The sequence below is a fragment of the Neomonachus schauinslandi genome, chromosome 9 (genome assembly GCF_002201575.2).
Source record: "Neomonachus schauinslandi chromosome 9, ASM220157v2, whole genome shotgun sequence".
NCBI lineage: Eukaryota > Metazoa > Chordata > Mammalia > Carnivora > Phocidae > Neomonachus > Neomonachus schauinslandi.
The window spans coordinates 93,745,814-93,772,629 of NC_058411.1; the positions used below are offsets into that span (position 1 = coordinate 93,745,814).

General features: G+C 35.7%; 1 protein-coding gene across 2 annotated transcripts in view; it reads left to right on the top strand.

The window, feature by feature from the left end:
• UNC13C (unc-13 homolog C) overlaps nt 1–26,816 on the top strand; it is a 547,141-nt gene that overhangs the window by 211,099 nt on the left and 309,226 nt on the right. For both annotated transcript variants that reach the window (XM_044917815.1, XM_021693930.1), the window contains 2 exons: nt 4,079–4,306; nt 5,375–5,516. In XM_044917815.1, the coding sequence (XP_044773750.1) occupies nt 4,079–4,306; nt 5,375–5,516 (370 nt within the window). The remainder of the gene's footprint in view (nt 1–4,078; nt 4,307–5,374; nt 5,517–26,816) is intronic.

The window sequence follows — 26,816 nt, forward strand, 5'->3', positions numbered from 1 at the left end:
ACCCTGTTAAGAAAGATGCTACTATCATTTCCTTTTGTTTTTCAGATGAAAAAACTAAAGTTTACAGAGCTAAAGTAGTGCAATTTCAGATGGTTAATAATTGGCAAGTCAGGATTCACACAGGACTGTCACCTTTTAGTATACGCAAAGCATCATGAGCCACTATGCTCCTTTGCCTTATTTAAAAGTGATTTTATTGATGTATTTCTTCCATTTTATATTTGGACTTATGCTCTTGTTTTATGCTGACTATAAGAGCATGAGGCCAACCACTTTCTGCTTTCTAATGATGGGCACAGCCTTTGTTTTCTGAAAATTCTAAACCTGAAGCCAAGTGCCCAATGTATTTTGTCTTTTCATAAGACTCCACAGCATGTATATCATTTTACACTGAATTTATTTTTGTTTTTTCCAGGATCACGGCCTTAGGGTGAGAGCATACACAAAGTTCCTAAGACCTAAAATTGAACCCAGAGCCAGATTAAATACTCAAATATGGCAATCATTTTATTTTAGGTTCCCCCCAGAAATATTTTATCTTCTCTATTTGTTGAATGTATCCTATTTTCTAAAGAGCATGCTTGTTACTTGGAACACATTTAGTTGAGGTTGGCCTTATAGGCTAGCATGTAAACTAAATGGATAGACAGGCAGCCGAGCCAGTGGTGATTGATAAATGTTTAAGAATTCCACGAGGCAGTTGCTTGAAATAAGCCGTGTTAGGAATATTTACACCATAGAAATCTGCTAATATTACAGGTCAGGTGTGGTGGTGGTGTTGTTCCTATTTGTTTTGTTTGTTTTCCATAAGGGAGGGAGAAAATGTGACCACTGGGTTAGGGAGCCTCTATTTCTGTTAAGGAAGAGATAAGATCATATGCTGAGAGTGGAGGTTAATGGGGTGAGGTAAGTGACTTGAAGAAAATAGAAATTTTTGGAATCACTCTTGAGAAAAATGGGAAAGAAAAGAGATTGAGACCAAGAGAGATGATTGCAGCTGTTAGATGTACGTAAATTGCCATGCAAAGTTGGTAAAATTATGAATTTCACATGAAATTTATATGTTTTGGGTAATAAATAAAAATTATAGAGAAAAGTGAGGGTTCTGATTAAGTGGCTTTCCCATTAAATTATGTAGAAAGGAACCATTTTAGGTAAGTTGGCCTCGTTTGCGGATGAATTCTCTTGTATCTCTTGCAAGGATGAATTTTGTTGTGCATAATTGTATCCTCTGATCTGTCAATTAAGTGTTTTTAAAAGTAACAATGATGCATTCCATTTGGATAATGTATTACATTTTACAAAGTGCTTTCACTGTACATTATCTCTTTTGATCTCATTTATTGTTGATCCCTGGTTGACATATTACTACTCACTGTATTTCAGTGAAGCTACTACACCTTCTGTCATACACTTTGAAGGAAGAGTCATATAAATGCAAATTTAAGTTTATCTCTGATGACTTTGAGATAAACAGACCAAGCCTGAAGGAAAATAATAAACCCAAAGGGTTGGAAATTCGTGGCAAATTGCAGCTACCTCAGAAATAGTTTCATTAGAAAAATCAGGTTCAATAAACAATAGGCGGTGTAAAGTGCTTGTAGATCGGTGACAAAAATTACAGATTTGTCTCTACGTCTCCAAACTACATAGATTTAAGTTGAATCATTTCCCTCAGATCAAAATATGTAAAAGTAAAAGTAGAACTTTTAAAATGCCACATATCTTTTTCTAGAAATAACAGATAAAAGATTTAAACATAAGCCTCTGTTAACCTGCTCTCCCCAGAATAGTGTCCACAAATTAGAGTTCTCGGCTCCAAAATCAAGAGCATTGGTGAAAGATTTCACAGCAAATCGTTACGCTTTCTTAATTAACTCTTTTAAAAAAAAATTCAGGAGGCGGTTGTTAAGTACAGAGATTTGATTCCTTTAGATAAAAAATTTCTTGTTATATTCTACCTTTGAATTTGGTAGTGATTACTTAAATGAGTATTATTACATGGGTGGTCGTCCGCTGGCTCTTCCTGAATTTAGAAAAATAATCCAAAATATATTTAACTCTCAAGGACTTGAACACTTTTTTTCTGTAGCCTTTGGGAGCACTGAGAGCCAAAACAATAATAGTTACTTAGAAATTTGGGGGAGAGTTAAATTTTATGGCATTTCTCACCTGTTGAACATTCATTCTTAGGATGGCTGTCACATATCAAACTTTTGGGGCACTTTGAATCTTGCAGTAATTTTTTCAAGGCAGCACTGCCTTTTCTTTCTGCTTAATGAATATTTCAGTATTTGAAGTAAAATATGCCTATTGGGTAGCTGGGACTATTCAAGTAGCCTAAGCTAGTTTTACTGTATAAGAATTATGCATGCACAGTTAAACCATTGTTGATAAATTACAAACATGCTTAATTATTTAAGGATATGCAATTAACAGATGCGTAGCTTTTCTATGGCCTGTTTTAACAGATGACTAGGGCATTTAGAATGTCCTTTCAAATTGCCTTAAATGTAATGCAGTCATTTTTAGTATTTTTTTTTTAATGTGGTTTAAGTCCTCAAAGTTTTTTTTTTCTTGTTTTTGTTTTGTTGTTGTTTTAAGATAAAGACGGGGAATCTGCTCTTTATACCATTAGAATATTCATCCCTTTAACTTTGTCTAATTATACCTTGGTTATTATGAATGTGTTTTTTCCACTTTAGGAAACAAACATCATACTTTCAAATAAATCAAGATTTTCACTAAAGTACTCCTGTTGAATATGAGTTTATTATAGGGAAAGCTAACGGCTGACCTTTTCCTCTTTGTCTTAGCTTCTGTGCTTCATTTGGGCTTAAAATACTTAGATTCAGAGAACATTAGTGAGGCTATCCCTTGTGGTAGAAATTATGCAGATAAATTATCTTATTTAATCTCTAAACATTCTACCAGATATTAATATGCCTATTTCAGAAATATATTTCAAAAAATTGTAAGTTGGGTAATGCAGTCATGTAGATGAAAATTGGAACTGTTACTAGCTGTGAACATGAGTTTTGTTTTTTATTCTTTTCACTACATTGCCTTTGTTTGGCACCCCAAAATATTTGGTATCAGCAGTGGCAGCTCCTGCAATACTGGTCCATGGGGTTTTGTTTTCTCATTTAAAACTCACTAAGGAGCCATGAGAGTTGGGATCTTGTTAACTTGTATAATATTGCACAACCCAGAGGTCACAGAGATCACTGAAAATATCTGGCGGGTAGCTGGAGAAGGTGAGGGATCCAAGAATGGACCTTTGGAAATCCTTCATTGCCAGAAGGATTAGTGTTATAAACAAAAATGCCCAGAAAGTTGAGACCAATCATAAAAAAAATAAAAAAATTTAAAAATCCTGGAAATCAAAAAGGGTTTTGAGTAGAATGAATTTATCCTATTAAAAACTATGGCCATATCACAAAGTGAGAGTTGAGGCCTGTGATCCATCATGTATTTAGAGGTCATCTACCCACTGGTTTCTAAATCCTTTTTAAACAGCAGAATCACTTTAATTCCAAGTAAAATCTTACCCTGTATTTCAATATATAAGAGAGAATGGTGGTATTTATTTTACAAAAAGAATTTAAGCACTTAATTATGGTAAGTTCCATCATTAAAAATAATTAAGCACTTTGAACGCAAGTATTTGAAATACTGACTTTGGGGAGACATTTGCCATATATATCCTATCTATTTCTCAGTTCTGTTTTGCAGGTGGTATATGCCATATTTGACTGTGTGCATTCTTTTTAGCTCTTTGAAAATTCAAACCATATATTTGCACAACCCCTGATTTAATCAAATAATACAGCTGTGACAAAACTGGGAATCATGGAAGTCCATTTACTTGCCATTAACACAAAGGCTGGTTCTGAATCTCAGCCTAGATATTTTGTCCAGCAGCATTTATATTGTCCTGATGTTCTGTGAAGAAGGTACCCTGACTCCTCAGAATGAAACCACTTATTCATTCTCCTATTCCTTCTTTCTCTCCCTCTTAGGCCATCAAAAAGTAACTTTATGTGCATTTACGTCACCACTGATTTTTCCATTATAGGAGCAGCAGAAAAGAGTTCTAAGCATGGTGCCGAAGACAAGACTCAGACCATTATTATGGCTATGAAAGAAAGAATGAAGATTAGGGAGAAAAACAGGCCGGAGGTGTTTGAAGTAATTCAGGAAATGTTTCAGATTTCTAAAGAAGATTTTGTGCAGTACACAAAAGCAGCCAAGCAGAGTGTACTGGATGGGACATCTAAGTGGTCAGCAAAAATAACCATTACAGGTAAAAATAGTTGTCTTGAAAATTTTGATTCCACATTGAGATTTTTATGTGTCTTAGAAATCACTGCTTAATAATAATTATAGGTAAAATAAGTAGAATGTTTTCAAACTTGTCAATATTGGTAAGACATGTAGTTGGTACTTGAAATTTCTAAAATATATACTAGATAATTGAAGTAATTGCAATTTGTTCTAATCAAAAGCTCTTCTAGAGGAAGAAGTTTCTCTTTTACAACATATTCATCAATATCCCGCAATTAGCTTTGTAGCTGCCCACCACTGATAAATTACAAGAGTAGCCAAAGATCTCTCTAGTCAGTTTTTCTTAATGAGAAAACACACATCATTTTACTTAATCCTTGATCAGTACCCCTCAAACATTTGATCCTTGAGTCAAGGCAGTTTGAGCTTAGTGATGTGTAGTAATTTGAACTTCTTAGGTTGCCTATAACAACAGCAAGTGCATATATATTGTGTTAATGTTTACCAAGCCTCTTAACTTACTCATATGGTACTTGTAAGATAAAATAAAGTTGCTTTTTTTTTTTTTTAACTAGGTTGAGTTGTTCAGTAGTGACAGCAAACTCACAAATAGAAATATATTTTAAATCACAGACCTTTGAATTATGTTGGATGCCTTTTGGCATATTGTATGTGCATCTTTATTTTTCTATACATTTATGTAGTAATGTGTATATAAGTATATAGCTGGTGTGAATATGAAAGTATATGTATATGGCTGCTACTCATTGCAGACAAAAGCAAATATTTACTCAAGGAAGGTTTTAATATTCAGTGTTTTCATTCTTTCATTGAATATTTTTAAGTCCTAATGTTCATTTCCTCAGTAAAGGAAATAGGTTTGGAAAATCAGTTGGGACCAAATAACGGGATGCCATAGAATGAGTTTGGATAGTTCCTCCCTTTATGCTGATGGAAGAAACTATTTTAGCATCCCTTTGCACAAATCCAGGGTGCAAAGTGTTAGAAAAACTGCCCTTTGTTATCATTTTTGTTTGTTTGTTTGAGGAAATGTTTATATTAAAATTTCTATTTTGGTTTATTTCAGTGGTTTCGGCACAAGGCTTACAGGCAAAAGACAAAACAGGGTCGAGTGACCCATATGTTACTGTTCAAGTGGGAAAGAACAAAAGAAGAACGAAAACCATTTTTGGAAACTTGAATCCAGTATGGGATGAGAAGTTTTATTTGTAAGTATATCATGTGAAACTATTATAAGTATTGATATATTTGGGGATAAATTTAAGGCAGGCATGCAAAATATAGAAACAATAATTATCTCATATTTAATACTATCTAAGCAGAAATTATCAAAAGTGAAATTAATGTTATGAAGTCACTTAATACTCACATTTATTATTCTTTATCTTTGGAAGAAAGTGAATAAAAAGAGTATTTCAAACAAAAGGTGGCATGGTCGAGGTGACTATACAGGAGAAAAAAAAGATTAAAATATGATCTTTAACTTCGGTTGACCCAACATAATTTGGAATTTACTGGCTTGATTCAGCAACATACTGACATCAAAGATTTAGGACTAAGGACAGTAGAAAGATTTTGGGCATCACCTGGCCCATCACACCTACACCATGATGAAATGGTTGATGATAACGTTTACAACCTCTCACTGTCAGGTCATTTATTTTTAAGCCTCTTATATTTTGTACCAAATGGTAAGAAATTATTTTTCTGGCATAGGTTCTTTTCTTTCTAGAGACATAAGATGACTTTCCAATTAGCATTTGATAGAAATGAAAATTCTGAACCCTGAGTCCTTTCTTTTTCTTCCTTCCTTTCTATGCTGATGGTGTAAACAGGGATCTTGTTAACATACCAAGTGAGCAAACCCAACACATACAGCTTGTTTGGAAATGTAGGCAATAGTGAGTAAGAAAAGAGAGCTTTTGTATGTATGGGCTGATGGAGAGAGTGTTCAGAAATAGGTTTGGAAAATCAGTTGGGACCAAATAACAGGATGCCATAGAATGAGTTTGGATAGTTCCTCCCTTTATGCTGATGGAAGAAACTATTTTAGCATTACTTTGTTAACAGAAGACAAGAAATCAATTGATAGGGGCGCCAGGGTGGCTCAGTCATTTAAGCGTCTGCCTTCGGCTCAGGTCATGATCCCAGGGTCCTGGGATAGAGCCCCATGTCGGGCTTCCTGATCAGCTGGGAGCCTGCTTCTCCCTCATCCAGCTCCCCCTGCTTGTGTTCTCTCTCTCGCTATGTCTCTCTCCGTCAAATAAATAAAATCTTTCAAAAAAAATCAATTGATAGTCATAAATTCAAATCTCTAAAGCAGTCAACTCAAATGAATCAAACAGGATAAGGGCAACAAAAAGGACAGGACTATGGCAAACTTAGAGCAAGTGACTTGGAAAAATACCGCTTCCATGGCCACATAATCATGCAGATGCAATGCAGCTAGAGCCCCCAGTTTCTCAGGAGAAGCTGGAAGTCTGAAAATTTAAAACCAGGTTTATTGAAGTAAAATTGACAAAATTTAAGTCTACATATTTAAAGTGTACTATTTGTTAAGTTTGATCTGCCTTATACCTCTATGGAGCCATCACCACTAACAATATAACCAACATATCCCTAACCCCGTATTCATGCCCCAGTGAGGCCGTCTCTCCTAACTCCCTCCATGACAAGGCAATCACTGATCTCCTTTATGATGCTATGGAATACTTTTAATTTGGCATTTTGTAGATTTTTATAAAAATAGAGCATGCACTATGCATTCTTCTTTTGTGTGGTTTGATTGACTCAGTGTAATTATTTTGAAACCCATCCATGTTGTAGGATTCAGCAATAGATCATTTCTTTGTATTGCTGCGTAGCATTTCATTGTAATAAAATATCAAAGTTTGTTTATGCATTCACCTTTTGAGGGACAATTGGTTTGTTTCTAGTTTTTAGCTACTAAAAATAAAGCCGTTCGGAAACTTGTAAACATATGTCCATACAAATATTTATACACATTTCTCTTGAATAAGTACCTAAGAGTAAAATAGCTGGAACACCTATTATGAATAGATTTAATTTTTAAGATAATTTTTCCAAGTGGTTGTACCATCTTAAATTTCCATCACCAATGTATGGGAGTTCCAGGTCATTACACACTTCTAACACTTTGTAAGGCCAGTCTTTTAGATTTTTGCAATTCTTATATATGTGTAGTATAGTGTTATAGTGGTTTTAGTTTGCATTTCTCTGATGACTGATGGTTTCAAGCATCTGTCATTTGCTGTCCGTGTATCTTTTTTAGTTAAGTGTTTATTTTGCCCATTTTTACTGTTTTTGTATTTTGTATTTGTGTAAGGTTTTTATAGTTTTATATTTTACATATAGGCCCATCATACATTTTTGAGGTAATTTTCTAATGTGGTAGAAGTTATAGACTTAAGTTTCTTATTTTGCATATTGCGATCCAGTGGTCCCAGCACCATTTTTTGAAAGCACTGTCCTTTCTTTACTGAATTGCTTTTGCACCTTTAATAAAATTCAGGTATCCACATATGTGTTGATCTATTTCTAGATTGTTCTGTTCCATTTATCTATTTATCCATATGTATGCCAATACCACACAGTATGGATTACTGCAGTTTTACTTTATAATCAGTCTTAAAATCATTGTTAGTCCTCCAACTTTTATTTTTTTCAGTTATTTTATCTATTTTAGAACCTTTGAATTATTTCAAAATGAATTTTAGAATCCGCTATCATTTTTCACACACAAAGAAACCTGATACAGTTTTGATTGCCTTATTGCTCTGGCTAAGATTTCCAATATGATACCAAGTAGAAGTGACAAAAGCACATATCCTGGCCTTATTCTCAGTCTTAGGTGGAACACATTGCTTTCTTGGTTAACTATGATATTAGCTGTAGGCTTTTTGTAGATGCCATTTACCCGGTTGAGACAGTCATCTTCTATTTCCAGTATGTGGACAGTTTTGATAAGAAACAGATGTTGTAGTTTGTCTAATGCTTTTACTGCATTTTTGAGATACTCATATGATTCTGAATGCCATTTAAAAGAAAAACTGGGAAGATATTTTTCCATTGTCTTTGTGTTTACATACTGTTCTTGTTCTTAGAAATCCATTGTTGCCCTCATCTTTGTTCCTCTGTGCATGTCTTCTTTTCTCCCTAGTTGCTATTAAGACAATGTTTTCTTTACTCAGTTGCACAATATGATAGTGTTGTACCATGGTGTGGTTTTCTTTGTGTTTCTGGTGTGTGGGGTTTATTGAATCAATTGGGACTGTGAGTGTGCAGTTTTCTTCAAATTTGGAAACATTTTGGCTATTTCTCTATTCTTTCTGCCTCTACCTTTTGTAGATTCCCCTTATAAATATATTAGGTCCTTTGAAGTTGTCCCACAATCCACTGATGGAATGTTTGTTTATCTTTTCTCTTTCTCTCTCTCTTTCCTTTTTTTCTGTGTTTCACTTTGGATTATTTCTATTGTGATGTGTTTAAATTCACTCACCTTTTCTTCAATCATGTCTAATCTGTTATTAATCCAAGCCACTGTATTTTTCATCCCAGATATTTCAGTTTCCATCTCAGGAAGTTCAAGTTTGGTCTTTGTATCTTCCATGTCTCTACTTAACTTTTTTTTTTTATTAAGACTTTATTTTCTTAGAGAAGTTTTAAGTTCACAGAGAAATTGAGGGGAGGGTATAGTGATTTCCCATGTACCTTTTACCCCCACATATCCATAACCTCCCCTTACTACTAACACTCCCCCATCCTTGAAAGTGGTATTATTTTCTTTTACAGTTGATAAACCTACGCTGACACATCATTATCACCCAAAGACCATGTTTACATTATGGTTCACTGCCAGTGGTTTATATTTTATGGGTTTGGACAAATATATAATGATGTGTGTCTATCATCATGGTATCATACAGAGTACTTTACCTTAAAAATCCTGTGTTCCACCTATTCATCACCCCCTATCCCTGAATCCCTGACAACCACTGACCTTTTTACTATCTCCATAGTTTTGTTTTTTGAAGAACGTCATACTGTTGGAATCATACAGTGCATTTAAGTTTACTCCATGTCTTTTATGTGGCTTGATAGTTGATTTCTTTTTAGCACTGAATAATATTCCATTGTCTAGATGTGTCACAGTTTGTTTATCCATTGACCTACCGAAGAACATCTTGGTTGCTTCCAAGTTTTGGCAATTAAGAATAAAGCTGCTATAAACATCCATATGCAAATTTTTGTGTGAACATAAGTTATCAATTTCTTTGGGTAAATGCCAAGAAGCATAATTGCTGAATTGTATGGTAAGAGTATATTTTGTTTTGTCAAAAGTCAAACTGACTTTTAAAGTGGCTGTACCAGTTTGCATTCCCAGTAGCAAAGAATGAGAGTTCCTGTCGCTCTGGATCCTCTTTAACATTTGGTGTTGTCTATGTTCCAGCGTTTGGCCATTCTGATAGGTGTATAGTGGTATATTGTTGTTTTAATTGGCATTTCCCTGATGACATCTGATATGTAACATCTTTTCAAATGCTTACTAGCCATCTGTATATCTTCTTTGGCAATGTTTTTAAGAAGAATTTTTTAAGTTTTTTTTTTTTTTTATGTTGAGTTTTAAAAGTCTTTTGACTATTTTGGATAATAGTCCTTTATCACCTGTGCCTTTTGAAAATATTTTCTCCCCGTCTATGACTTCTTATTCCCTTGGCACTTTCTCTACTTCACTTTTTGAACACATGCAAAATTTATCACTCTTTTGATGTCCTTGACTGCCAATTCTAACATCTGTGTCCATTTTGACTGATCAGTTTTTCTCTTCATTATGTGTCACATTTTTCTGCTACTTCACATGCCTGGTAATTTTATACTGGATGCCAGACATTGCAAATATTACCTCACTGGTTGGTGGATATTATTGGCATCCCCTATAAATATTACTGAACTTTGCTCTGAGATATGGTTAAGGCACATGGAAACAGTTTGGTTTTTTGGATGTTGCTTTTCGAATTTGTTAAGTGGAAATGAAATAGTGCTCAGCTTTGGGCTAATTATTCCTCAATACTGAAGCAAGACTCTGCTGTGTATTCTGCCTACTGACTCATGAATGATAAATTTTTCAAGGCTTCCAGGTAGAAACAAGCACTATTTCTGGTCTTGGTGAGTGCTGTGCACTGTTTGAGCTAATCCTTTTGATGCGTCTTAACCAGGCCTTCGGTAGTTTCAATGTGTGCACTTATCATGACTCACTTGATTGCTCAAGAGGAACCCTCTGCAGATTGTCAAAGTTTTCTTTCTGTTGCGTTCTCTTCTTTTTGACATTATGCCTGTGGCCTTTAGCTGCCTTTGTCTTCCCAGATTTTTAGCTCTGTCTTTTCCATTCAAAGAGTCTAATAGACTCCACCTGAGTTCTCTCTCCTTGTGCAGTGACCTGAAAACTACATCCAGGCAGTTAGCTGAAGTAATCACAAGGCTCACCTTGTTTGTTTTTTGTTTCCTTGGGAACACTGTCCTTCCTTGACAGATCTCCAGTATATTGAAAACCATATACTTTGTTCCCTTTTTGATTTTTCGTGTGGAAGAGTATTTCCCGTCCATTATTCCCTCTTGACTACAATTAGAAAGTCTGAAAATCTCATTTAATTGATAAGCAAAATGAAATAAAACAGTATGAGAACCAACACAAGGCATGTCAAACAACATCTAAATTCTAGAGATATTTGATCCATAGGTTGCCAGTTACATGTGTGAAATAAAGCATCCAGGGGCACCTGGGTGGCTCAGTTGTTAAGCGTCTGCCTTCGGCTCAGGTCATGATCCCAGCGTCCTGGGATCGAGCCCTGCATTGGGCTCCCTGCTCCGCAGGAAGCCTGCTTCTCCCTCTCTCACGCCCCCTGCTTGTGTTCCCTCTCTCTCGCTGTGTCTCTCTCTGTCAAATAAATAAATAAAATCTTTAAAAAAAAGAAAGAAAGCATCCAAAGGAACACAGTAGTGGAAATACTTACTCTAATATTTTAATCCTGCAAAGGGTTCCCTTGAGAAATCAGCTGAATAATAAGTGCAGGCATGTGAGGAAACTACCCAAGAATTAGGTAAGGGCCACCAAAAGATCTTGGTATGACAGTGCCCGGTGCTCATCTAGGTCAGGAATAGTGTTTGTTCCCACCTAACAAAGTAGAAGGCCTCATAATTGATGGGACAAGTACACAGAAGAGTATACTGGAATGGATGATTAAGATATGAATTATCTGTATTTTGGGGCAGTTTTCCTATAATTTACTGTATGCCTCTCTCTTTCTTTTGAGAGAAAGCATTATCTACAATGGCAATAACAATATATCTATTTTTTAAGCAACACTGTTTTCAAGGAAGAAGAAATTCAAATTCAAACCCTTTGTGCCCTGCTGTTCATGTAATATATAATTTGCATAATTTTTCACAATATTTTTTTAGTTTACTGACAAAATATGTGAGTGTTAAGTTACACTCACACATATTTTCTAAAAACAAATGCCTAAATTTTCAACAGTAGCTCTTTTTGTTTCCAGTTTCTAGAACTCTAGTATTCCATTCTTAATCCTGAGGTTCTACATCGCTGGTTCCAGAAATACTATTTTGGATGTACCTGTGCATGCTTTCATTTTACCATGAAATGGCATGAGAATTGCAAATTTATCTTCTGTTGTAAGGGTTTGTTTGTTTGTTTTTGGCAGGAGAAAGTGAGTTCATAGTGAATTTATGAGCAGATTTTGAAAAATACATACATGTCATAGATGAGCTCATCCATGCCTCCCACTACCTTGACAGTTCTGCCCTGTGAACTGGAGTGTAAAATGGTATCCTGACATTCTGAAAATAAGATATCTTATTAATAATATGACTATAGTTTGCATTTGGGGAATTAAATTCTGAGATTTAGTTTTTTTCAATATGAAAAATTGGGATCACAATGCTTCCTTCATAGGATTGTTATATTGAGATAATGTATATAGATTTCATGGCAGTTGGTAAGAATTAAATATGGCAGTATTATCATCATTAATTATTATCATTATTAGCATTAGTAACATGACATTCTTTGTGGTGAGATTCAGGACTTATGTTTGCATGTAAAAAAAAAAATTCTAATCTGAATAGTGAGGCCGAGAAAAGACTAATAAACAAGGTGCTGTAAAAGGAAAGTATTACCAAAATAAGAATTACAGAACCTAAATTGGCACAGGATCTGAGAGATTCTTGTATTCAACTCCCTCATTTTATTGGCAAAACACTTGAATCTCAGGTTATAGTAGAGCTGAGACTACAGAGCAGTCCCCTGTTCTGAAGCCACAAAGAAGATGCAAATAAAAATAAAGAAGGATGGTTTTTCCAACACGTAAACTATTGTCTTAGGAAAAGTGCTTTGACCAGAACAAAGCAGGCAGTCACAAAGCTGGTAAAATGAAAATGGAAATGAAGAAATTTTTAAAACAATTTTTGAAAGCTTAATAATCCCCCCCATTAATGGCAATTTGATACCCTCCAGAGATTAATGCTAAGTCATTTCACTTTTAATTTTGCCTCTCTTACCATGAGTTGAAGAAAGAAGTTTGAAATTTTCATCTTCAAAAGACCAAGATGTGTGATTTTAAGGATGAGGCACTCTGGAGAGTATTTGCCGAGAACAGAGGCATGACCATTTGCGCTCTGGCAGAAATATGGGTTAGGAGGGGTTGTAAACACACACAATTTTTAAAGCATCATATGGGTATGTATTAAGATAAGGTATATGAAAGTGCTTTGAAATGATAAAGTATCAAATAAATCTAAGGTGCTTGTTATCTTTGTTCTTTAATCCTAGTAAGTTGTATATATGATCAAATATACATTCATGATTATACATTCAAATATATACATTCATGATTAATTATGACATTTGATTTTATTTACCTATGCTATAGTTAATAAAATGTTTTATGCTTATCATAAATCATTGCCTCCAGAGGAAAAGGAGTAAGTTTCTTCCAGTGAGTTTTAGAGAGTAAATGGCAGTATAGTCTGTCTATTTGAATAAGAAATTTTGGAGTTACGAAGTTACATTTATGTTACATAGTTACTGTTCTTTCTAAAAGACTCTGTAGTTGATAGTTGGTAGTTTGTTTTTACTAACTTATGAAATAAAACTTCATGCTGATTCCTTCCTAGAGGGAAGCTAGCGGGCATGCATTATTTTTTTTTTCTATTTTTTATTTTTTTTTGTTTTTACTTAAATTCCAGTTAGTTAACGTACAGTATAATATTAGTTTCAGGTGTACAGTATAGTGATTCAACACTTCCATAGGACACCTAGTGCTCATCACAACAAGTGCCCTCCTTAATCCCCATCACCTATTTCACCCGTCCCCCTACCCACCTCCCCTCTGGTAACCATCAGTGTGTTCTCTATAGTTAAGAGTCTGTTTCTTGGATTGCCCCCACCCCTCTCTTTCCCTTTGTTCATTTGTTTTGTTTCTTAATTCTACCTATGAGTGAAATCGTATGGTTTTTGTCTTTCTCTGACTGACTTATTTTGCTTAGCATAATACTTTCGAGCTCAATCCACATCATTGCAAATAGCAAGATTTCATTCTTTTTTATGGCTGAAAATTCCAGTATGTATATATGTGTGTGTGTGTGTGTGTGTGTGTGTGTGTGTGTGTATGTATACATCTTCTTTATCCATTCACCAGTCAGTGGACACTTGGGCTAGTTCCATAATTTGGAGATTGTAGATAATGCTGTTATAAACATTGGGGAACATGTACCCCTTTGAATTAGTGTTTTTGTAGTCTTTTGGTAAATACCTAGTAGTGCAATTGCTGGATCATAGGGTAATTCTATTTTTAACTTTTTGAGGAAACTCCATACTATTTTCCAGAGTGGCTGCACCAGTTTGCATTCCCACCAACAGTGCAAGATGGTTTCTCTTTGTTATATTTTTAATTTGTATTAAAGAATTATTTTATTTATTTTATTTTTTTTAAAGATTTTATTTATTTATTTGAGACAGAGAGAATGAGAGAGACAGAGAGCACATGAGAGGGGGGAGGGTCAGAGGGAGGAGCAGACTCCCTGCAGAGCAGGGAGCCCGATGCGGGACTCGATCCCGGGACTCCAGGATCATGACCTGAGCCGAAGGCAGTTGCTTAACCAACTGAGCCACCCAGGCGCCCAAGAATTATTTTAATAACAAAATCTAGTCAACATAATTCCTGTGGTAGGAATATTTATGGTGGTATTGAATAGGCACAGCAGTGGTGTTTAAACACCTTACTTATGTAATTGACTGGACAATCACTTCCACTTGTTTAGTGGGTATCAGTTAAATCCTAACCACATTTCCTGAGTGCCCATTTTATGCAAATCACTGTACTTACAAGGTCCATAGAAAGTACTGACTTGAAGAGTGACTTCACGTTATACCAAAAAGCTGTCTGGCTTACTAGTTTATAAACTTGAGTTCCAGAAATTTTCTGGATTAACATGCTTCTTGACCTCCAGAAAACCCGTCAGCGTCTGTGAATCTGTCTCACAGTGGGCAGTGTGGAAAAAAAAATTACTCCCCACCTTGACACAATAAAATTTTTTGTTAAGAGGCAATGAACATGCAAACTCTTAACATGTGAGCATCAAACTCGTAAAGCTGTTGTTTATAGAAGCATAATCACCTTGGCCATTTGGAAGAATGGCCTCAGCCATGTTGAATTCACAGCTAACCAAATGCATGGCACACACAGTGCCTCAGGCCCATGGCTCTCCACCCTGCCAGGGGCCGCTCAGCTGAGGACTGAGAAGGAATTAAGCATACACAAAGCTCTAGAGGAAGAGATAGCTTCTTTAAATACTACAATTAAATACGAATAGCTCCATAGCACAGCAGATTAATATTTTAAAATGACAGCCTGAATGTAACCAGTGATTTGATTTATTGCCTAGATCACTAGCACAAGCCTCGTCTGGGCTATGTGGGAAGGGAGTATTTCCTCAGTTGTCTGAGCTAGCTTACAAAGACGGTAGTAGCATCAGGAAGTCATTTGTCAGGAAGGTTGTTCCACAGTTGTCGAAAGCAAGGAGTTTAGTCACACTTCATGGGATTAGAGATTTGTTTACTAACCGTTGTCTACATTGTGAATGTGCCTGGCAATGGAGAGACACTATAACCAATACTGCTTTTCACTTAGTGAGATTGAGCCATTACCCATCCACACAAAACAGAGCCGGTAGAATACATTATCACTGCTTCATTCCAGAAAACTCCAGAGGATTTTGTAATAAGGAGAGGAAGGGTCTGTGGAAAGAGATCTGGGCTGAATTCACTAAGCTTAGGGTTCTCAAAAAGAATTGATTGCCAGTCAACAAACCCTAAAATTTCAGATTAGGACAGACCCTTGGAGATGGCATTGTGATGTTCCATAGACCAAGATACAGAAGACGTTGTGCTTAGTTTCAAACTCAGGATTAAATAGAATTCAAACAGAATCCCCCAAATCTTGAGGGAGCCATTGGATTACAAACAGCAAACCCTTGGGTCAGTGAGGACTATTTTGTAAGGATGCCTCTGGGTGAGAAGAAAAAGAACCCCCTCACACTTAAACTGGACCATGGAAAAGGGATTTTTTACATGGACACGGAAAGCCCTTGAGGGAATCCAGGAAAAAGCAAATAAGAACTCCAAAATGGCGGAAATTATTATGCCCTTTGATTCCTCTCTATTTTTCTCTGACCATTTGTTCATCTGTATCTGTTTTTCTCTATCTCTACTTATTTCTTCTCTTCCTCTCTTTCTCCTAGCACTTGGTCCCTCCTGCCCTCTTCTTCCCTCTCTCCTCTGTACTCTGGTTTGATTCCTGGTCACTGCTCAGTAGCTGTTCATATATCATCAGCTTCCATGTGGTCCATAATAGCCTCGGTCCTGTGACCGTATGTCTTTCAACTCTAGCACTCAGAGATTTCTGCCAGGAAATTTCTTTGCATTTTAACCAATTAGTCAGTTCATCCTTATGAAATACCAGGCTGTGGTAAGAACACCTTACACCCATCAGTTGTGCTTTGTGTGAGGAAGGGAGAGGAGAGATATCCTGGTGGTCTGCTGGTGACTGATTTGACCCGTAGGTTGAAGCAATTGCCCCTGAGTGGAATATATCTAGTCAAGACACTCTAACGATCTGGATCTGTCAGGGGTTTTTAAGACCCAAATATTACAATTCTAATCAACCTCTGTTTAGTTCATCCTCCCACCTCTTGGGTATACCCCATGTGTGGACCAACCATTTTGAAGGCAGGAAAAGGAGAGCAACATGCTAGTCCAAACTGGAAGTTTAGAGATGTCTATTGACCCAGAAAAATAAAGTGTAAAATCTAATTTTCTAGGCTTTTTTTTTTTTAGTACCAGCTCTAACAGTCTTTAGAGAACTAATTCATTCATGAGGCACTCTTCTAGGTGCTACAGACACTGAGGTAAATATGAAAGATGATTACTCCCCTTTACAGAGCTTTTTTTTTTTTTTTCCCTCCTAACTGGAATAGAGATGGTGCTGAGGCTTCTATCATCAGCTAGGGAGGGAGAGCCAGTCCCCAGAAGTTAGGGGAAATGAGCAATTCTGCCTGGTGCTGACATCTTGGCTGGGCTTGACAATAGGATAGTTAGTTATTTCTAAATAAAGGGTGTTTATTTTTTTTTAAATTTTATTTATTTATTTGAAAGAGAGAGAAAGAGAGCACAAGCAGGGGGAGTGCAGAGGGAGAGGGAGAAGCAGGCTCCTTGCTGAGCAAGGAGCCTGTTGAGGGACTTGATTCCAGAACCCTGGGATCGTGACCCGAGCCAAAGGCAGGTGCTTAACCGACTGAGTCACCCAGGCATCCCACAAATAAAGGGTGTTTAAAGTATGATAATATTTGAAGGATGAGCAAAAGAAGTTCTAGATAAGCAAGTGACTTGTTGAACAAATATAAATGTCAAATCAAATCATTGCAAATCTCATAATTATAGGCACTGATATTTGTGTAGCTATTTACAGTACCTCAATTCCTGTCACAGGTATTATACTTCATAGTGCTTTACAAAGCATTGTTGTCATTTACAGATGAGAAAGCTAAAGCTCAGGGAGGTCAATAGAATGTTTCTAAAGAATTCTTCCAACAAGTGCAGTAAAAGAAGCAGGACTCATTTTCTTCTATTACCACAGTAAAGGCCCTTTCCACACTATTTCTTTCACTCATTAGTGCCATTTGTTCAAACCAGCCACCCAAAGAGAACCATGGAAAAGTCAGTACAGAATAACCCCACATGAGTAAAAGGTTAAGTGGAGATATGGAAGCTATTGGCAAAACAAAACAAAACAAAACCATACACCTGAAACTGAACTCCTAGAAATGAAACATACAATATGTAAAATGAAACACACACTGATTAGGAATGACAGCAGATTAGATATTGCATAAGAAAAGATTAATAAAGACATAATAATAGAAAAAATACGAAACACAGATAATTTTTTTTTAAATAGAACAATGAGACCACTTCAAGCACCCAAAACCATGTAATTGGAGTCTTCTAAAGGACAAAAGAGAAAAACGGGTACAGAAAAAATATAAAATATTTGAGTAGATAATAGCCAATTTTTTCAAGTTTGATCAAAATAGAAACCCACAGATGCAAGAAGCTTAACTTCAAGCATAAGAAAATGGAAAATTTATACCAAGGTACATCATCATCACATTGTTCAAAACTGGGAAAGAAAAGAAAATCTTGAAAGCCTCCAGAGAAAAAAGACATACTACAGGGGCGCCTGGGTGGCTCAGTCGTTGAGCGTCTGCCTTCGGCTCAGGTCATGATCCCAGGGTCCTGGGATCGAGCCCCGCATCGGGCTCCCTGCTCGGCGGGAAGCCTGTTTCTCCCTCCCCCACTCCCCCTGCTTGTGTTCCCTCTCTCGCTGTGTCTCTCTCTGTCAAATAAATAAATAAAATCTTAAAAAAAAAAAAAAAGACATACTACATACAGAGTAAGAAAAATAAAGATGGCAGCAGACTTCTCACAAGAAATGATATTAGCAGTAATACAGTAGGACAACATCTTTAAATTATTGAAGCAAAAACTGTCAAACTAGAATTCTATACTCAGGGAAAATGCCTTTCAAAATCAAAGGCAACAAAATAATTTTTAAGGCAAAATCAAGGCTTTTTCAGACGTAAGAAGCTGAAAGAATTCCTTTCCTTCCAACCTGCACTATAAGAAATGTTAACAAAAGTCCTTTAAACAAAAGAAAAGTGATACCAGATGAAAATGTAGATTTATATAAATGCATAAAAAGAAATGAAGAACATTGGCAATACTAACTACATTGACAAATATAATAAACTATTATGTTATTTTGATTTAAAAGATTACTCAATATTTAAACACAGTAACAACTAGTCCTTATGTAATAATTAAGATATAATAATGATTGCAGAAAGGTCTGGAGGACACAACTGGAAATAGGCTATAGTAAGGTTCTTATACTGTACATAAAAGGATATGATATTGTTTGTAGATTGTGGTAATTTAAAGATGTTTACTATAAAAGATGTGTACTATAAACTCTAACCACTAAAAAGAGAACAAAAATATTATAGCTAATACATCACCAAAATAGATAAATTTTAATTATAAAAAATAAACCAGAAAAAGGAAAGGAGTGTTTAAAAAAATGGGGAAATTAAAAAATAGCAAGATGATAGACTAAAACCTAAATATGTCAGTGATCATATTCAATGTAAAAAGTCTAAACACCAGGTTTAAAAGGCAGAGATTATCATATTGAACAAAAAAAACCCAAACTCCAACAATATCCACCCTATAAGAAATACATTTTATTTATTTATTTTTTTTTTAAATTTTATTTATTTATTTGACAGAGACACAGCAACAGAGGGAACACAAGCAGGGGGAGTGGGGGAGGGAGAAGCAGGCTTCCCGCGGAGCAGGGAGCCCGATGCGGGGCTCGATCCCAGGACCCTGGGATCATGACTGAGCCAAAGGCAGAAGCTTAATGACTGAGCCACCCAGGTGCCCCAAGAAATACATTTTAAATATAAGACATAAATAAGTCTCTTACTTGTAGGTCTGCTACTTAGAACACTTCACCCAAGAACAACAGAGTACACATTAATTTGAAATGCACACAGAACATTTTCATGGATAGCTAAGTATGTTCATATGAAAAATATTCAATGTCATTAATCATTCAGGAATGCAAAACTACAGTGAAATACCACTCCATAATTAGTTGAAGGGTGAGTTCTTTGTCTCTTTTTTTATTCTCTGCATTTTTTTCTTGGACCTGTCAACTATTACAGTTACATCTGACTTACTTTGAGTTATATCTCATTTTGTTATTTTAGTAGTAGCTTTAGGATATATAGTATATATCTTTAAATTATCACAGTCAACTTATCAGTGATATTGTACTTCACACACTGTATAAAAACTTTATAATAGTATACTTCCAGTTGTCTCCCTTAGACCTTTATGCTTTTGTTGCCAGCTATTGGCAAGGAACTCTATGGCAGGTGAGAATATAAGATGGTACAACCACTTGAGTAAACTGCTGGTTTCTTAAAAATAAAACATGTGCTTGTATGAAGATTTATACACAAATATTTATAGCAGATTGCTTTGTAATAGATAAAGACTAAACACCCAAATGTGCTGGGTGTTTAGTAGGTGACTAGATAGGCAAGTTGTGACATATGCAGAGTACTACCCAGTACTAGAGGGAAATGAACTGTTGGTGTACACAACATGAATAGATCTCAAGCTAAGTGAAGGAATTAAAGTGTACAGTTTGATTCCATTTATATAAAATTATAGAAAAACTAATAGTAAACTAATCATGGAAGACATCAGATCAGCGGTTGCCTGGGGAGTGGGAAAGGGAAAGGATAAGAGGAAGTGGTTGCAAGAAGTCCAAGAAAGCTTCTGGAGGTGATGGATATGTTAATTATACTGATTGTGGTGGTGGTTACATGGGTGAATACGTGTGCTCAGACCTAGTAAATTACACATTTTAAATATATGCAGTTAATTGTATGCCAGTTATACCTCAATTAAGTAAAAAGTCATTGACAAACATTAATTTCATCACTCTATTAACAGTACTACATTAATGATGTGTTTACACTCTACAAATTCATGATACAGAATTGTTCTTCTAGGATGATGATGGTGGTGGTGGTGATGAGGACCACAACAGTGATGATGTCCGTGACCTCCGTCACTACCACCCTTGTGTTCTGGCAGTTTATCATTTACAGTGTTCTACACATCTAGTAGCATTTAAATTCTAGAAGAAACTCAGTGTCATAGGCATTTGTATCTTTAAATTTACAGCTGAAAAAAGGAGTCTCAGACTTTGCTGAAGTTACAGGTTGTACAGCCAAAACCCCAGCCTCTGCTGCCTTCTCTAAGCATTTGACTCTCTCACTAGAGGTTTCTGGAGGGGCCAATTAGTACATAATACTGTTGTAAATTTTTCATAGCTTATTGATTTCTATATAATAAGTCATTACTCAAAAGAATGTGACATCTTAGGCACATCTACTTGCACTGATGGTTTTTTTCCCCCAGTAGCTATACAGTATTTTAGATCACTTTTGTTTTAATCCATAATGATTTTCATGTCTTTTATGTACATTAGTGTTGTCTTCCCACCTAAGATTTGAGCTTTTTGAGGGAGAGGACCTCCTAAAATAAAGTTGGGTACAAAATAAGCCTAAAAATAGACTTAATAATTATTTTCAAATGATAATTTCTAAGGTTAATTTCTTACCAATGGAAGTGTCTTTTATAAACCTTCTTTTTCATTTCCACTATTGCTTAACCCTGATTTCTCCCTTCTTACTAGTCCTTCAATGCCATTTTTTTTTTCCTGAAGACATTACAAAAATAGATCTTTCTTCTCTGTGTATGCTACTTGAGCATCATTTGGTGAGCTCGAACATTTACTTTTTTTTTTTTTAAGGTTTTTTAAATTTATTTTTTTAAATTTTTTTGTTTTATTTATTTTTAATTTTTTATTGTTAGGTTAATCACCATACATTACATCATTAGTTTTAGATGTAGTGTTCCATGATTCATTGTTTGTGCATAACACCCAGTGCTCCATGCAGAACGCGCCCTCTTTAATACCCATCACCAGGCTAACCCATTCCCCCACCCTTAAATTTATTTTTTGACAGAGAGAGACAGTGAGAGAGGGAACACAAATGGGGAGTGGGAGAGGGAGAAGCAGGCTTCCCACGGAGCAGGGAGCCTGATGCGGGGCTCGATCCCAGGACCCTGGGATCATGACCTGAGCCGAAGGCAGACGCTTAACGACTGAGCCACCCAGGCGCCCCTCAAACATTTACTTTTTTTTTTATCAGCATCTGTGGTATCTGTTTTCCTGCCTGATGAAAATTCTACAAATGCCTTTAGTCTTCATGATAGGCTTGTTTTTTATTTTCAGTTATGTCTCCTCCACCTGAGAAACTTTGCTACTTTTGATTAGAATTGGACCTGAAGGGACAAAAGGGACAAAATGTATTTTGATTTGCTTAAAGCACTGAAATCAGCAGTGAAAGTAACCTCTTGCGCTTTTACTATGACTAGATTGTGTCATCCTTTGTCACTCTGTCCACACAGAATGAAGGATAAAACACAGATCAATCAAATTTAGTAAATCTTGAAGATCTCCATGGCTTTCTTGACTTCACTGTTAAATTATATGGTACTTAATATATTGTTTTAATATTTATTTATTTGAGAGAGAGAGACAGAGATAGCGACAGACATAGAGAGAGCACAGGCAGGGAGGAAAGGGAGAAACAGGCTCCCAGCTGAGCAAGGAGCCTGATGCAGGGCTTGAACCCAGGACCCTGAGATCATGACCTGAGCCAAAGGCAGATGCTTAACGACTGAGCCACCCAGGCGCCCCAATAAAATTTTTTTTTAAAGCATTATGTATTTAGACTGTGATTGCAGTAGATGGCTATTTTTGAAAATAATTTTTTTTAAAGATTTTTAATTTATTTATTCATGAGAGATAGAGAGGCAGAGGCAGAGGGAGAAGCAGGCTCTCCGTGGAGCGGGGAGCCCGATGTGGGACTCGAACCCAGGACCCTGAGATCATGACCTGAGCCAAAGGCAGAAGCTTAACTGACTGAGCCACCCAGGCGCCCCTCTAATGGAATTTCTTTTACATGTCAAGTACAAACTAGGACACAAATAAAACTTAATTATGTAAAACTGGTTACTACTAGATTGAGTCATATGAAATTGCTGATATTCGACTCTGCTGACCTATGGAAATGGTAACTTCATATGATTCAATTTAAAGTACTATCCTCTGTTAAACTTTTACCTGAATAATCAGTCTTTTTATCTGGTTGATAGTGGTTTTATGTCCTTTTTCTGTTAACTTAAATTGTGTGTACAATTGATCAAATTGGATTGTTTTATTTTTATTACTCAAACTTTTGGAAGTTTTGAAAACAAATGTTTGGCTAAATTTTTCTTCTAGCTGTTCATAATTATGTAGATTCAACTTAAAGTTTCAAGGCACTTGTGTTTTCGTTTTAGTGATAAAGGTTAGTTAATGTAGATGCCAAAATATCACAGATGCTGTCAGGTGTTTTGTTGTGTTTGTGCAGTGGCTTGGTTTTTTCTTTTTTCCTTTTGGATTCCATCTCTTGGCATTTTCTATATTATCCAGCTCAAAAGGGTTCTGGAGAGGACTAAAGTATAACCCATGTTACTATGTATGAATTCTTAAAATTACTCCATTCTAAATCATTGATTGAAGCTTAGATTTAAGTGGGAAAGCTAATTGGAGTGTAAGATTTCCTAACATTTCTTCTCTTCTTTAGCAATTCGTTGGTGATCACTGCAGAGGTCTTCCATAAACTATGCTGTGTTGCTGATATCTGGAACGAGAGGGCTGTTAGCTAATAGCATTTACCTTTATGATTGTTGCTCCTGCCAAGTGTGGTATTCAGATAAAGTCTGATCAGGCACTTACTACAACTGCAACTTGTTACTGACATTTCCATCATTGCTTTAGAGTTTCTTGGGAGAATAGCAGCTCTTCTTTTCTAACAAAGAGTGAGGGCAAATTAGGTGCCATAGAAACTAATGGTGACTAATTCTGTTCTCTTCCCAGAGATAAATTTTTGCTATTAGTTGAACCCTTTTTCTCTGGCCAGAAGTAGTCAGAAGCTCTTGAAATGTCTCTTTGATATGCAGGGGGCAGGGGAAAGGGAAGGTGGGGTGGAAAAAGGTACTTCTATTATTTTTTTTTTTCCTTTCTTTTTTTCCTCCTTTTCAGGTGGACTAGTCTGGGAAGGAGGAGTGTGTTGCACAAATATTATATATACACATTTCATTTAATGTATAAGTATGCTCCCTAAAGTCAACGTAATATGAAAAGTAGGTTTCACCTATCTGATTAGCAAAGATTTAAAAGTGATAATACTCAGTATTTGTGACAGTATAGAGAAAGTTATAAGGGTAACCACATACATGCTTTCTGGGGGATATTTTAGTAATGCAGATGTGATTTTGTGTGTATCTATATGCAGATGTGTATGTGATTACATGCCTTCTAACCTAGAAAATCCACTTTTAGTAATTTGTCAAACTGAAATAGTTTTACAAGTTCATAAAAATACACATACAGAGTATTCTGTGTAGTGCTGTAGCAGTAAACTGGAAACTACCTAAATGCCCAACTACTGTCTATGGGGGGGGCGGGCATAAACTGAATAAATTAGGGCACATCCATATAATGCAGTATATCATGTCACTAAAAAGAATGTAATCGTGTGTGTGTCTGGATGTACATGATATATTAAGTTTAAAAAGTCAAGATGCCAAATGGTATGTATAGTATAATCCCACATTGGTAAAAATTCAAATTAGATACACTTATATAGAGAAAATAATGTGTCTATCTTTTAACGGTAAATACTAATAGTAGACTATACTAATGTTTGCATTAAAATATTGACAATGACATTTAATAAGTAATGCACTGAATACAAATATATAATAATAGGAATTGTGTTCATTGCAGTGAAAACTGGTAAAGAGGTGCTCAACCTCTTCTTAAGTCTGTAAAGCATCTATCTACTTATAAAGAATGACTATAGAAAATTAGTGATAATAAAATGGTTCATCTATAAAGCACTATTATTTTTTCCAAAGCATTTTTATACCATAATTTTCTTTGCAAATCTCTCATTGTGCTACCTAGTATAAAAATGTTTATTGTGTATCAGTTCTTTTCCTGAAGTAAGATTTAGAAAAACACTTTTAGCATAGGAGTTTTATCTCTCAAGATGCAAATGCTAAGGCCTCTCAGGGAATGATCAAAGAAATGCTGAAAGGAATAAGAATGAGAACCACAAAAGTACTTCTAACTAAGTATATAGTTTTACATATCTCTTTAGGGCACTTTCTGCATAAGTTTAGCCTAAATGCTGGCTCTTCCATTTAGTCCCTGAAGTTTCTGCAGTGTGTTCTGTATCTCAGGGAACTAAACTCCAAAGCTTACATTTTCAGATTTTCTTGCTCAGTAGGTTTAGGTGTGAGGAGGCCCTTGGATAAGATCAGAGGTGGGAGGACAGGGGAAGCCATAGTGTTTCTTTACTTCTTTCTCTGCCTTGGACAGCACCTCCATTATCTTAGTCCCTTCCATGATTCAAGCTCCTGTTGGATGGGACCCCCTCTCTGTGGTCCAAGTTCCTATCTATCCTTTCCCATTGTGTAGTCTTGACACCCTTGTCAGTGAACCTTTGTACACAACTGGTGGAAATGCAAAATAGTATAGCTATTATGGAAAACAGTATGGATTTTTCTTAACAAATTGAGAATAAAACTACCATATGATCGAACAATCCCATTTCTGGGTATTTACCTAAAAAAAAAAAAAAAAAAAGAAATCAGAATCTCAAAGATGTAATAGTACTCCCATGTTCACTGCAGCATTATTGGTAGTAGCCAAGATGTGGAAACTACCTAAATGTCATCAGTAGGTGAATGAATAAAAAAGATGTGATATATACATACAATGCAATATCATTTAGCAATTGCTGCATTCAACAATATGCACCAACATGGATGAACTGAAGACTTTATGCAAAGTGAAATAAGTCAGTCGCAGAAAGACAAACATTGCATGATTCCACCTAAATGAGGTATCAAAAAGAATATATTCGTAGAATCACACCCTAGAATGGTAGTTTCCAGGAGCTGGGGAGAGGGGGAATTGGCAAGTTACTAATCAACAGGCACAAAGTTTCAATTAAGCAAGAGAAATAAGTTCTATACATCTGCTCCACAACATTACATCTGTAGTCAACAATACTATACCATATGCTTAAACATTTGTTAAGGGTGTAAAAAAAAAAGACTACAAAGCTACAGTAATGAAAAGAGTATGGCATTGTCATAAAGGCAGACATATAGATTAATGGAACAGAATAGAGAGCCCCCAAATAAACCCTCACCTAAAATAGTATTTTTAATATCTGAATCAGATTTTATTGCATTGGTATTCATCAATTATTTAATCAATTTCCTGTTTTGATAACTAGACTAATTAAAAGTTTTCCTGTTTCCTATATCTGCAGTAACTTGTTCTTTGCTATTAAAGGCAAATGATATTTATATGTTTGAGTGATAGAATTAGCTGCATTAGTTAGATATAATTAAAAACCTACTAAGTGCCCAGTACCCTTCTAAGTGTTACATGTATAATCATCTTTAAATAATTATTGATATTCTAATTTTATAGATTAGACATGGAGACTCAATGTAACTGCATTACTTGCCCAAAGTCATACTGCTAGTAAAGGGCTCATTGAAATTTGAATCAGGCAGATATTTTTCCAAGCCCGCTCTATTACTCCATCATACCTAATACACCTTGCTTTTGTAAGTAAAATAAAAATGGTGTAACTTCAGCTCAGGTCACGATCTCAGGGTCCTGGTATTGAGCCTTGCATCTGGCTCCATGCTCAGCAGAGAGTTGTCTTCTCCCTCTTCCTCTGCCCCCCCACCCCATTTGTACTCTCTTACTCTCAAATAAATAAAATATTTTTAAAAAGAAAAGAAAATGGTATAACTTCTATAAGTCACAGATCTTGGAATATTTGAGGTACAATAGGACAGCCATGAAACATGGCAACATGCACTGCTCCTGGCTCTTTACAGTTAAATTTAGAGGTCATTGGCATACATCTTCTTTATTTCATTGACAAGTAAGTTTAAGAAAAAAAATGCATGTCACCACTGAAAGTCAGACTTGGGAAGATAATGTCTTTATTCAAATGTCAAATAAATGTCAAATACATATCCAAAGTAGACTTTATTTCTGACTTCAAACAAATGGTTTAATTTCAGCTACCTAATTATGCCACTAATTGGAATATGCATATTTGTAATA